The 14,932-nt window shown below is 34.3% G+C and overlaps 1 protein-coding gene across 1 annotated transcript in view; it reads left to right on the forward strand.

Annotated features, from left to right (window-relative positions):
• LOC132546193 (glutamate receptor 1-like) overlaps positions 1–14,160 on the forward strand; it is a 68,645-nt gene extending 54,485 nt beyond the window's left edge. The window contains exons 8-12 of the mRNA XM_060209903.1: positions 5,202–5,330; positions 5,872–6,081; positions 9,964–10,796; positions 12,441–12,618; positions 14,101–14,160. Coding sequence (XP_060065886.1) covers positions 5,202–5,330; positions 5,872–6,081; positions 9,964–10,796; positions 12,441–12,618; positions 14,101–14,160 — 1,410 coding nt within the window. The remainder of the gene's footprint in view (positions 1–5,201; positions 5,331–5,871; positions 6,082–9,963; positions 10,797–12,440; positions 12,619–14,100) is intronic.
• Positions 14,161–14,932: the final 772 nt, after the last annotated feature.

The following is a 14,932-nucleotide window of genomic DNA, read 5'->3' on the forward strand; positions in this document are numbered from 1 at the left end:
TTTATCAACTTCAACATTAAGTCCTTTATCAACCTTCAATAATAACTCCTATCACAGCTTTCAACACTGGCTCCTATATCAGCTTCAGTAATAACAACTATAACAACCTTCAGTACTTTCTCCTTTATCAACCTTCACTGAATCCTGTATCATCATTCAAGAATGGCTCCTATTTCAACCTTAGATATGCAAATATAAATAGTTTAGCTTCCAATTCTCTCTCATCCCACTACTTATGCAGAAGTGTCAGTTTCGTTGGAATGTTTCAGAAAATAATTTCTCTGCAGGCTTTATTGTCTAGTTTAGATTTATCATTTATTGAATGATTAATAACCAGAGATAACTGACATAAATTTGACAATGAAAATTTCTGTTTGCTGTTCTTCATCTGATGTATCCCTTTCTTCGTAAAGGCATCCAATTTAAAGTTGGCTAAAGCGGTTTCGATTTAAATGGATGGAAGACATTTGATGGGTTTTCGTTTTTATTACAATGAGCAACGGCAGAAACCTGATTCGATTTGGGTTTCAGATGCCTACTTTATGACAAAAAACAAACAGTCGAAGTTTGCTTCTTCACTGGCGAGGAAGGGAGTATCACTGATTAGTTCTACAATTGTATTATTGAGCAATAATTTCAGGCAAAGACGAAGGTAGGTGCTGATGAAGGCAACTTTATAGGGGAAAAGGTTGCTCTTTTTTGCCAAGTAAACAAACGGAACAGATTGTAAGTGACAGAAATCCTGGTGATTATTGCAGGAAATTAAACTCTGAAAGATAAACTATGACGTAAAATCGATTTGATGGAGTTACCATCATCTCAAGCATTGATTTTGTTACGGAGGCTCCACGTTAGGTGCGCTTCTATTCTGCAAGTTATTCAGTCATCAACAGTTCTGGTATATACAGACAACGTGTTGAAACTCGAGAATTATCCTTCTGCCTTACTGGACTTAGTTTACTTTCTACAATGCCAAGTATGAATATGTATCTGACGGAAAAGAAGTATTTGAAAAAAGGTTTTTGGGATATTGACTGTTAAAGCTATATCATAGAACTAACCAGGCCTTCTGAGGTCGTGGTATCGGAAATTAGATTCTTTTTTCTTCATAACTTCAGCATCTCTCCTAGAGACGTTGACATTTGAGTTTGAATCTCTTAAATGTAGAATCAGAGACGCTATTTTGTGCGAATAATGAGGTTACTCTTTTTATGAAATGTAAGTGTTTAATAAAAAAAAATGGGAATTACACATTCTCTCTCTAGACTTTAAAAAAATGACTACAACAGGTCGCCTTAAAAATGCCTCACATAGCTCATAAATTTAACAAATTCACGACAATGAGATTTTTAAGATATACATTTTGTTAAGTATGAATTACTTTATGTAATATTTTTTATTTATTACTATTTATATCTTTTTCCCTAATATAACAAATTGTTAATGATTTTTGCCTACAAGTCTGTTAGATCTGTCCTCTAAACTAGTTGTGAATGGTATTGAATTTGACTATAAATATGTATTTGGTATACAATTCAGACAAAGTCGATTGAAATCACATAAACTACACTAGAACCCACTTATTGGTTCATTAAAATCCCGTTTAGACTTCTCCATTTGAAGAACTAAATCCTTTCAAGCAATGAAATACATACTGAAGCATCTCAAAAAATATAAACTGATACGTTTCCGTCACAGAAGGTCAAACTTAATAGAAAATAGAGACGAAAAATATTCTAATTTGTTTACTATACGAAGTAACATGTAAAGCTGGTATTCTCAAAACTCAAAATGCATTTCCTTTCAGGTTAATTGAAAAAAATAATGTAAACTAAACTATATTTCTATAATACTCCAACTTATTCATTGAAAGCAGGTTAAAGAAACAACAGTCAATTTAGAGATACAAATATTTTTTCTGCTTGTCCCTACTTAGTTTCTAGGATTCGTAATTTTACGGAGTTTTTACTGCAGTTATCCATCATTCAGCTGTAAAAATCTTCTATAAGAATAGAATAATGATTTGTACATTTATATTTTTGTTCATTGTCTGTGCAGATTAATCGGCTTCTCCGTGAGTCTATAAGGAATGTCTGGAATGCGTAATCTATCAGTCAGAAAACAAATAAAAACAACAGGATGTATAATATAGAGGAAATATTCATTCATTTTTCTCATAACATGAAACAGGAAAATAATAGTGAAATGACATCCGTGTCCATTTATATATCCAGTTTGTTGTTTGTATTGCAATAGACATATAAATCCAGACCATTGACCTACCCAATCTTTTTCTGGCCGTCAATTGTTGCAATGTAATATTATCTGACTATTGTATGCTTGCTCTTTACAATACCATGGATGCCATTCAGCAGAAGAATTGTGATGATCGTGAAGGAATGCATCTTATAGGGAAAGGATATCATTACACATAGCGGATAATACAAGAATTATATCAAGAGTTCAATTGTTGCTAATCCCCTTAAGTTTACATTACAAGGTGCTATTCACCCTAGATTTATGATACAAGGTGCTATTCACCTTAAAGGTATAATACAAGGTGCTTTTCACCCTAGATTTATAATACAAGGTGTTATTCACTGTAAATTTATAATACAAGGTGTTATTAACTGTAAATTTATGATACAAGGTGTTATACACCCTAAAGGTATAATACAAGGTGTTGTACACCCTAAAGGTATAATACAAGGTGTTATACACCCTAAAGGTATAATACAAGGTGTTATACACCCTAAAGGTATAATACAAGGTGCTGTTCACCCTAAAGGTATAATACAAGGTGTTATACACTCTAAAGGTATAATACAAGGTGTTATACACCCTAAAGGTATAATACAAGGTGTTATACACTCTAAAGGTATAATACAAGGTGTTATACACCCTAAAGGTATAATACAAGGTGTTTTTCACCCTAGATTTATAATACAAGGTGGTTTTCACTGTAAATTTATAATACAAGGTGTTATTCACTGTAAATTTATAATACAAGGTGTTATTAACTGTAAATTTATGATACAAGGTGCTATTCACCCTCAAATTATGATACAAGGTGTTATACACTCTAAAGGTATAATACAAGGTGCTGTTCACCCTAAAGGTATAATACAAGGTGATGTTCACTTATGTGTCATATGTATGATCTGAGAGATTGCAAGTAGTATATGCCGCAGGTGGACGTGCATGTCCCGTTTCAATTCGTTTGAATGGTGGCACACTTCAGAATAAACACGTGTTGCAGACGTAAAGAACGTAATTACGAAATTTGTTGAATGATAGGGTATGTGCACCTCCACATCTTTTCTTTTGATCAGTTTAGATTTTTTGACAGTCGCATCCTGGGCTTCAAACTGTAGGCCCTTTTCATCACTAACGGATCTTACAGGAACAAAACAGCTGTTTGATGTAGTTTAATTAATTGTTGGTCTCTACGTAATCTAAATCTAAATTTGTATGAAAAGGAGTTATTCACTTGAGTGTCTTTTGTACAATCTTCAAAATAATATGGCTTTTTTATCAGTAAAAGATGTCAACAAAGTAAGAAGCTTTTCCCAAACATTGAATGATATATATCTTCGTCGCATATTAGTTAGATGCATACACCGAGACAGATATTGCAACATTTCTTTGAGATCAGTTTTAAAGCACACCAGTATGACTTCATAAGAAAATGCAGTCGTGTATTTTACTATATCTTTTACTCAAAACAAACTCCTTAGAGCGATTTCCATTAAAATACTGTGTTTTGTTTTAAGACGAATCCCCTCTGGAATGATATATTTAGTCAAGTTCTCCGTCTCTCCGTCAATCTTCAAAATTTGCGAAATATCAATATGGCCACCTGAACTGAATGGGCACCAAGGGACAAACACCTCGATGGTTAATTTATCTTGAGATCACATTCGTACAGCCAGACAGAGAAAGAACATTGTGACCTGAAGAATCCTAGGTGTTATACGCGCCACTCTAGTTCCATGCCGTTTCAGATATCAACGAAACCTGTAGACGCGAGAATTATTTGTGGTACCACTTTAAAAGGGACAAACATTTTCACGTTACATCGTGTGCTTGGTGACACTTGGTTTGATTGTAGTGAGGAGGACTGATAATACGCAAATGCCTCCAGTGGCTTAGTGGATCGCCATTCTATAGCTTTGTGGTATGAGGGTGCTGGTATATGATGACTGCTAGCGCTAGGTAATTGGTCACTGCGCTGGTTTCTTGGCCATCATAAAATTACAATTTGATGGTTTGCAACACGCAAACGGTTGAGCGACGGTCAGACTGGAAGTGTCCGGTTGGGTCATCATATGTCCCACTAATATCACTTCACATTTTGAAGGGATGGTGAATATAAGTACATAAGCGGTTTGAAAGATTCCCTCAATTCGACAGGGACCGGACAGACAAACAAAATTGAGAATGATGATTAACATGCTTCAGTTTAGAGTTTTGCAGAAATATCTAACAAGCAAAAATAGATGTTCTATACTGTATAAAGAAAGGTGGATTCTGATATGGTCAGAGATGAAATTATTTTATTTCAAAAAAGATATTTCTTATTTCCATTTATCGATGTTTTATAGTATTTAAACGTGGTTGCTTTTTTACTTTTCGATCGTTACCGACATGGACCAAAACGATCACAAAAGTAGAAAATTGACATTTTACTAGATTTCCAGCCTATGAATAGAAATACGCGTTATTGCAACGAGAAACGTTTTCCATGTGATTATTGCGTGAAGTCAAATTGTAAAGTCAAAGTGGCAAGATTAAAAATGAGGGCATGTTTAAACATGCAACCCATTACACTTTGACAGCAATTACGATCAATGGTTGGAAAAGTCTTCCAATTCAATGACTGTTCCTTATTAAGTTTGTCCAACAAGTGATACAATATTGAAGATCACAGGAATGTTTGCTCATCGCTGGGAATTGAAATTATTGATGTGAAATGCCTTTTTTCCTTTTTTTTTTTTTCTTTATTTTTCTATCGACCTTGTTCAAAGTTGAGAAATTTGTCAAATTTGTTGTCCCCGAAACGTAAAGAAACACTTTCTGGTTTCTAACTATAAACTGATTCTGTATAATCTTACTGGTTGTATTGATGTTACTTTAACTTATTCAATCCTTATTTTTGTGTTTTAGAGAAGTAATTCATTACATTTTATTTTTTAACATAGATCGGTAAATGGGTGTCTAATCCAGACTTCTTCGATTCAAGAATTCAGTTCCGGGACAGAATCAATAGAGGAAACAAGACCATGCCTTTTCCACTCCGAGGACGACGAGCTAAAGTTGTCATGATTTTGGTAGGACTTCAATATTTTTTGTGTATTTTGAACATGCGGTGAGGTACAGCTTCCTTGTAACGTTGATCAGACTAAAGACTGCTACAGGAAGTGCTTATTAGAAAGTTCATTTAACAGGTACAATAATATGAATTGTAATTATTTGAAGGAAAATCAGATTTATGAATCTAGGATTTTAATATAGCATGTTTATTTCCCCTCTCCGGATAAATTACATTGTCTCTCAAAACATGTCCAACACTACACTCTACAGAAACAGCTTAAATGACAGGTAGTTTTCATTAATTAGAAAGTCCTATTTTTCTCTAACTACACTCAAAAAAATATAACCCGGTGTGTATTTAATTTGTTGTCTTCCTACTTCGCCGTAAGGATCAATTTCGACTATGTCGAATGATGCTGCCTACAAAATAGTATCCAAAATAGCAAGCTCTTATTTAACTTTTAGATTAAGATTGTGATTTTTACCCTACTCAGCTATGTCCATAACGTTTTTCTCTGCAATTACATACCTGTATCTCTTTCCTTTTCGTATATTCAGGAGCAGCCATTCACAATGCTAAAACGTGATTACACTCAACGGCGTGGTAATGACCGCTTCGAAGGTTTCGCCGTGGACTTGATCAAAGAGGTGGCGGAAATGCTGCAATTCGACTACGATATCTATCTGGTTCACGATGGAAAGTTTGGGTCTAGAGTTGACGATAACAGTGAGGAGTGGAATGGGATGATTGGTGAACTTCTAGCTGGGGTGAGAAATAGTGAAACCATTCAATATATTTAGCTGGCAATTACGTGATTTTCCTCTCTAGGATAACTACAAATACGTACAACTCTCACCAAGATGCCATTGAATGATCGTTAAGAAGGGAAAACAGTATATATAAGAAATTCTTTACTAAAACCAAATTACAGGAAGCCTGGTTAACTTGGCAAGATTTTTTTGATACAAAGAATATATTTAAATAAATTTAAGCCCAAACAAAACACCTATTCGTAGAATAAAAAAAATATAATTTAGAATAAAAATTATGTGTAAGTAAAAAGAGTAATTATGACAGAAAAAAGGCAGGATTTCTTTTGGCATGAAGTTAAGCTTGCTAACTTTAACCAACATGTACTGCCTAGCCCAATAGGTTTTTAACTTTCAGACAAGGATTCACCACTGACAACCAGCATATTCAGTGTGTTTAACGCTACGGGAATCAAACCTGATTTAGTCTGTTCGTGACAAATACACATCGGTAATATTTGTATAAATCTAGAAATATTGCTGTAGTCAGGATATTTGGACTGTGCTTTGCGTGTGTAATTCTCGTGTTTCATTTCTTGTATATTGTAAAGATCATATCTCTGACTTTTATCCTACGGTCAAGTCGTCACTTTGAACAAAAAAGTGTCTGTCTACAACATGCAAGAAGGCATTTGCTCTTAAATCATGAGTTAGATACATTGTTGACACTGAACGCGTGATAGTCATCCATATCTTAAAGATATAAATAACGTTATCGTTATTTTACTCTGAAACAGGAATAAATTGATTGAGTTGTCCCGTTTGTCATGATTATTTCATTCTAACTCGATCTCCTATAGAAATGGGGCACTGCAATGGGATTATTCACATCCAGTTAGAAAACCTGACAATTTAACTTTAATTTAAAATCTATCATTTAATACCCATATATCTGTCAATAAATACCTTTTTCGCTTAAATGGTTTTAAAGAAATGGTACTTCAAGTTTTGTTAACGTTTCTAGAACGGCGCTACATCAGATTACTAAGATGCCATTGTGGTTTACCATTTTGGTGCGATAACTCGGAAACGTTATTTATACTGATCAAGTGGGCATGAGAAAGGCAAAAATACAATACTGTATTAAGTCAAATTTCTTTGTGTTGGAGATTTTCATAGTTGTGGGTAAACAATGAATAAGACTTAAGATAAAGGAATTATGGGTATAGTTGCAAGAATTTGATTTCCACGAAACGTTCTCTTAGGTTTAAATCAAGAATGAATGTACCTGTGCTAATATAAAAAACTTATTTGATATATTTGATGTTATGAAAAGTCAGTCAGGAATGCCAGTCAAGATCTGTTGCCTTGTTATCTCAATATAAAGCCAATGTATTTCTTAAAAAACAAAAATTCCCAGACAGCGTATGTAAAGGTACATGTGTATATTCTGAACCTAGTGTAACATCACTATCACCCCGGAAGTCTATATCTCGACATGTAATCATCTATCTAGATTTCTCCCAGATTAATTAATGCTTTATCTTGGAAACAGATACACCGACCTACCACAACTCTGGTGCTGTATTGTGATATCTGTGATGATTTCTTTATGACAAATTTCAATGATTACCCATGTCAAGATAAAGTGATGTGCACTAAGTACTCTAGTGATAAGGATAAATCTTATTAACAGCAAACAAAAACACACGTAATACGATAGTAGTCTACTAAGGCGACCTTCAAACTCTATGCAGATTGCATTGAAAGGTTTGGACTTGTTGGAGACTGTGTATTTTTAAACTTCACTTCCCGTGTACCACTGCGAAAAACATCAGTAAACGTCTTAAAAAAGAATTACCACTGATTCTTTCGTCTCTTTAACTAAAATAACATTGCCATGCGTTGACAAGAAAACCAGCTTTATATGTGTATAATTATTACAGCATCACCAGATAGGAATTTTTCCCGTGTAAAAATATTATATTGTTATCTACAAATGCGCAATAATTCGGGCAAATTTGGATACCTGTCTGAATGTCGCTAAAGCGTTCAGTGGGATTTTTATCGTTTAGTATTCCTATCGTGTTTGGCTACAACAAAATCGCTGTTGACTTTCCAGTTTAAGTTTTGCACATCTTCACATTGACATTCTGATATCATTCCAAATCTATGTTAGCTAACATCCTGCTGGTGAGTAACCTTCATTGGTGTAATGTTAAATAAGATTGTACAAAAGACACACAAGTTAAATCGTTGATAGAAATTCAGAAGCAGAAACTGTAGAGCCAAATGATATAAAAAAAAGTAAAACAATATCGACAAACCGACATAAGACAAGGAAATTGATAATAATTGGGTCACTTCGTGCAGTTTTGATTACATGTTTTTTGCCAATATCGGAAGTTATTTTAGAATAATTTGAAAGACTAATTTGACATTTTATCCTTAATATAACGCTTGATACATATATAAAATGCCTATTTCTGCGGTTCACGCTGGCTGCTGTCGTTATATAGAATTGAGACGTGTTATCTGGCACCATAATCAGTACAGGAACTGTCACTTTAATGGGTTTAAGGGTATATGGACGGTCTGATCTATACTTAACACCCCCTTTACTTGGTCACATAATGGAGAACCGACGGGAAATCGATACATATCATATAGAAAATAAAAGAATGATAGATTGAGTGTAAACATATAAAATGGACATAACAATACTGCTGAAATAAGCAGAAATGTCCGTCATAGTCTTTTATATTATTTTCTATTCAAAATATCAATATCATTATAATTTGTGTATATTGAGAAATCTAGAGGGACATAAATCACTAATAGCTAAATACTGTACATTGTGATGTGTTGTGTTGCATACAAAAACTGTCGTACCTGGTGAAACCCTTTTCTCGTAAATTAATCATCATAAATGTTCCTGAATTATTACATGTGCCATATTTGGAAGAACTGTCAAAACAAAATGAGAACACTTTTAAACGTCTACCGTTAGATGTGCGCACTGAATTTGACAGTCAATTCAATTAAGGCATATTAAATGAATGCTCAAGTTTTCGACTGCTATCAGTAGGTCTTGAATAGTTCGTGAAAAAAAAGCCGTTTTGATGTATGAATGATTGAAATTTACGTAAAACAAAGAAAATGCCAAGAGGCTTAACAGAGACTTCACACAATAGGTATGTTACTGGAATCATGCAGACACATTCTGTTAATTTTTTTGTCGGTGTCTCAATTCTGTTTAAAGGTTTATTCGTATTCGAGTTCTCTTTTTTTTTCTCTCTCTCTCTCTTCAAAACGTTAAATCACTGCTCGCAAAGTTCTAAATGTTTCGGAGTTTACACACCAGTCCGAGTGAATTAGTTTTTTTTTTATCTTTTTTCCAATTCAAATTTAGAATTAGATACAAGATAATCAAGTAACGAATACCGAATCTTACAACAACTATCGAAAACTAGGAAGCGCATGAAAACAAATCCAGGCGAAGTGATGGTCAAAACCACATATTGATGTTGGCTTACCACCAAAAGTAAATTTGTGATTATCAGAATTAATAACAATAGTATATATAGGAAGCATAAGATTTGACTTGGCAGTACACTTAAAGAGCAAAATATCCCATTGTTTATCTATGATCCGCTATGAAAAGAGATACGTCAGACTAACTAGATATATACAAAATGACCTTCCATTCAATCATATATCAAATGTCAGGTTCTGAAATAAGTCGTTAAAATAGTATTTACGTGTATGTTAGATACAGACAAAATGACCTTCCATTCAATCATATATTAAATGTCAGGTTCTAAAATAAGTAAATTAAAATAGTATTAACGTGTATGTTTGTGCTAATTCCATGATATTATACTGTATTTTGCTTTTTAGAATGCCACAATGTCCGTAGCTCCGATCAGTATCAATTCCCAACGGGAGGAGGCAGTCGACTTCACGAAACCTTTCATGACCCGCTACATAAGTGTCCTTATGAAATTACCAAAGTCTGAGAGGTCCTATTTTGAATTTCTGAACCCTTTGCACCATATCGTTTGGTGTTGTACATGTGGAGCCTTCGTGGTAGTTAGTATAATACTTTATATGCTGGAGAAGATAGGGACGTCTCACAACAAAGATTATCCTGCAATATCCTTCCGCGAGAGTTTATGGTTTGTGTTTGGGTCACTCCTTCAGGGCAGTACCGACGCCTCACCGTCCACCCTCCCTGGTCGTATACTGACCAGCGCCTGGTGGTTTTTTGCCCTTATCCTTATTTCATCATACACAGCTAACCTTGCTGCTTTCTTAACGGTCAAGAAGATCAACGCCCCTATCAAATCGGTCACTGATTTGGCATCTCAAACGAAAATACAATACGGCACGGTTCGAAGCAGTGGAATAATGCACTTTTTTAAGCAGACGACGATTGAGCATTTCTCAAAGATGTGGGCCCAAATGTCTGAAGTCCGAGAGCAGGATTCAATGGTGGAAACAACAGCGGAGGGATTTGAAAAGGTCAAAAAAGGAAATTATGCTTTCTTTTGGGATACAACAGTAAATAAATATATGACCATCATGGACTGTGAATTTATGGAGATTGGTCCTCATTTTGATCCAAAAGGGTTTGGAATCGGGGTCCCTCCTGGTGCCACTTACAGAGAAGAATTATCCATGGCTATTCTCAGGATGAGTGACACGGGACTTCTACACGAGTTGGAAAACAAGTGAGTTTTTTTTTAGATATTTATCTTAAAGTATTTGTTTTCTATACTTTTTTTTAAATTTCTACTTTGCTGCACTTATGTGCGTGAAATTTAATGGCTTACAGCGACCTGAGAATAAAATTGTAGTATCCTTACATTGCCGAAGTGCATAACGTTTTGATAAAGCCAGTTTTTCTTTTACCGATCTCCGATAAATGTGTTCACGCAATTCCACTAATGTCTTCGTTAAGTAAGAAAATAGCCTATATGTGTCCGCATCCATGGAAGACATTAAAGGATGTTATGTGAAACGATCTCTTCACATTCACTCTTAATGGAATCAGCTATCTGTAATTATATAAATACACGCATAACATGAGTGTTACGTAACTGAATTAAAACCAGCCATTTCTTTCTTTTTTATGTTTAGGTATATTGATGACGTGTTCACTGATCGCTTATTACACCAGGCGCAAACAGACCTTTTACTTGAGATAAATAAATACTATTTGCTAAAATCGCAAATAAACACATTATTTTAGCTATACTCAATTACAGCAATATCTTTATTTAACGTACGATCGGCCTTTTATTCAGAGAATTCGCCTGTGTAACATAAATATGAATACTTGTGGCTACATAGTGGATAGAATTATTCACCTTATGCCAACCACTCTTATTGGTTCGATTGTAAGCGCTCGAGGGACCTTACTATTTGAAGGAACCTGAGTATCCGACAAAACCCCGCATGGTCGCTCAGGAGACCCCTACCTTTTTTTCATGTCCGTTCGGGGATCCCCAGACGGTTAGGCGAAAAGCAAGTGCTTTACCACTGCGAATCCCGACCATCCAAACTCTTACTGGAGTGTTTCCCATTGGCTGCACCAGTGAGAGGTCAATTGTGATAATATGGACAATATGACGTTTCATTGTGAATTAAAATTTGCTACTTCCATTTCATTTTGTACTCTTCCGTTTTTACTTTATACGCTATCAGAATGTACAAGGTGGTAAAAAGTATCTTAAATTTATATTTATTTCATATGGAATTTTATGAAACTCTCTCCATGTCTCACAAAACATGCTCAAATAAAACTCCATAACATCTCTTATGAAGTGAAAACTCATTTGAGATCATTTAAAGATATTTCTACACTCTCACATCTATCTTACAATCCAGTTAGATATCTACAATACTATAAAGATTGTCAGTGTCAGGTTTGTCATACCGATCCAAGTTGATTCTCCAGACAGGAACGTTTCACTGTAAGCCCCAGTATTCTCTGCCATGGTAACTGGATTTACTATCGACTAAATCTGGGATTAGAAGAATTTTTCGTTCCTTCATTGTACTTAAATTGATCGCAGATTTCAATCACCATGGGAATATTTGATGCATAATCCGAAGTCGTTCGATAAATCCACTACGAATGAAGTTAATCTAGTTTACGTGAAGAGTTGTAGCTTTGCTGAAAAAAAGAAATGGACATGTTTCACAACGGAGCATTGACAGATAATTTGTAAATCCTGACGAATTACGTCAGCAGCCATGATGAAGTTTGAACTAACGTGAAATTTGAATTAAAAGGGGAATAGAAAATGTTGTAATCACAGACATGTCAATGCGACGTTCAATGAACTCTCTTGCTTACCTTGGTGTTACAGATGGTGGGGACGGCGGAATTGCCCTGACTTTACCAAGCCTTCAGCAGACGAGACGTCAGAATTACAAATAGAAAACGTTGCAGGAGTGTTCTTCATTCTGGTAGGGGGCATAGTGTTTGCAGCCATCGTGTGTGGGTTTGAACATTTTACAAAAATGCTTCAAAAGGCAGCAAAAAAGGTAAAAAGCCGCAGACGCTTATCCTTTTATTTATTTTTTTCTGTTGTTTTCCCTAAAAGAACATTAACACTAGAGATGCTTGAATTTCGTTGTTTGATGGTAAAACTTTACCAATGGAAGAGTGACTCATACATGACAATAAAAAACTACTGTTATCTGAAAAGATTGAATTTAATGGTTTTCGATAAAACTGTATTAATCAACCTTAATGTGTTTATTCTTCTCTTTGAAACCAATTAACAATAAAACCTTTTATTATTGCTATGAATATTTGTTTGAGTGTTTAGGCTTGAGCACTATCAATATTCCTCGTAGGCGTTGCTTCTCTAGTTAATTGAAATCGTCATCTCATATAAGACAAATATTATAGTCCCTCATTGAAACATCAATTTTCAAAGAGCCGAATACTATAACACCATGAACAGACGCATAGCAGGAGGTTACAAACAGAACTGATTGTTATGAAAAGTAATATTTTTTCTGTAACAAATAAATACAATTTGAGACTCTTCATTGTCATCAGTTGGTTTGCCCCGTTACTAAAACACACAGCAAATGTTTACAAACCTCTCTGTCAAAGTCACAACAGTGGTATCTGATTAATAGCCTGGTATATTGACAGTAGTCCAAATATTTATTTACAAGATATTGTATTTTTCCAATACAATTGATATCTGACACAATACAAAAGAAATGACATTAATCCTTGTGAAAATACTCAGTGTCATTAGTCATACACTGTTAGTATGTATGTATTTCAGTGTGTTTACACTTTACAAGAAACTTTGATATTATATGTTAAATGAGATAAATGAGAAGTAATGCCAAATATTTGTTTGCCTCAACGACATGTGAAGTGTAACAGATGTCACAATGACTTTCTGGTAAATAGTCTAAGCTGATAACTCAAATCTGAACATTCTGATATGTTGGTTATTTGGTGAGATTATGAAATTATTAGCAAAGCCATGTACAGGTTTTGTCGCAGAGTAATCGGATTATATTTACCTTTCTCCTACTTTATCATTACAGCTTTGCAAGGAATCTCATATGTTCAACATATTCTTATTTGTGAAAAACAATAATTCATGGTAAAACTACTTTTAAGACATGGAGGAATAACTTGTTATAGTCTATACAAACTTGATACGATATTGTCATCAGTTAGGATCAACTAACTTCAAAATCACATGCTAATCTATTGATTAGATATTTCAAAGATTTGTGTTCTATGTTATTTTGATTCCATTTGATTATAGCAGAAACTATTGGTCATTTTCAATCGATCCTATCAACATATTTACCATAAATAGTACTGATGGCATCACCGATAATGCAGAAGACGATTAAACGTTCAGTATGTCTAGTTTCATTTTCCTTGTATTTCATCATGGGCATCATGTAAATAATTTTGTTATATTTTGCCCTAGCTTCATAGACTTTTATAACTACACATACTCATGATAACTATTCTTTTTACAGCAGAAAACCCCACAGGCTGAAAAGGAACGTGAGAGCTTTTTACTACCTACAAGGACGTAGAACATATTCCATTAGTAGTATTTTGAACAGTAGTAATAAATTGAAGATTGTTTCCAAATATCAATGAGTTATTCAACGACGAAAGCACAAGAAAATAGTAACAGTCATTACAATGATATAACAGAAAACATTGACAATTCATGTTATTCCAACAGAACGAGACATATCGTGTTTTATGTCATAGGTAATTATGATTAAGTAAAATTTCATTTACACCTTTTTATCTTGTCAGAAGGTGCAAAGTTTGTTAATGTATTGTATACAAAATGTGCTTTGGAAATTCGGATGGATCCAGTATTGTGAGTTATGTGTAAAAATTATATACTGCAGTCAGTCAATATTTCGAGTTCAATTTCTCCGAAAGAATGTCAGGAATAAAGAATTGACTTTGGATTTTCGTATTAACCTTCAAAACAAAAGAGAAAGTTCATATGAAATCTTTGACGTCATGCCTGTCATTGTGACGTTTGCCAGTGAGAAGCATCTCCCAAGATTTCATTATCATATGTTTCTGGTGACGTCATGACATATCCGCTGGTGAATAATAATGCAAATAATGAAAGAACGTCGAGTATCCATTGTGACAACGATGTTAAAACTGGCGATGAATTTGTATTTTAAAAAATCCAGATCAGATGACATCTTACAGAAATCAATTGTATACATGTGTCTTGGTCATCCAGATTTTCACTAAGAAATTGATTGAAATGAATTTCAAGAGAAAACAAGTATCATTCCGTTTGTGATTAAGTACTTTTTGAAGTGTCACCTA

This window comes from Ylistrum balloti, unplaced genomic scaffold (genome assembly GCF_031769215.1).
Source record: "Ylistrum balloti isolate Yb309-2 unplaced genomic scaffold, AGI_CSIRO_Ybal_v1 Utg369876, whole genome shotgun sequence".
In the NCBI taxonomy this organism is placed as follows: Eukaryota; Metazoa; Mollusca; class Bivalvia; order Pectinida; family Pectinidae; genus Ylistrum; species Ylistrum balloti.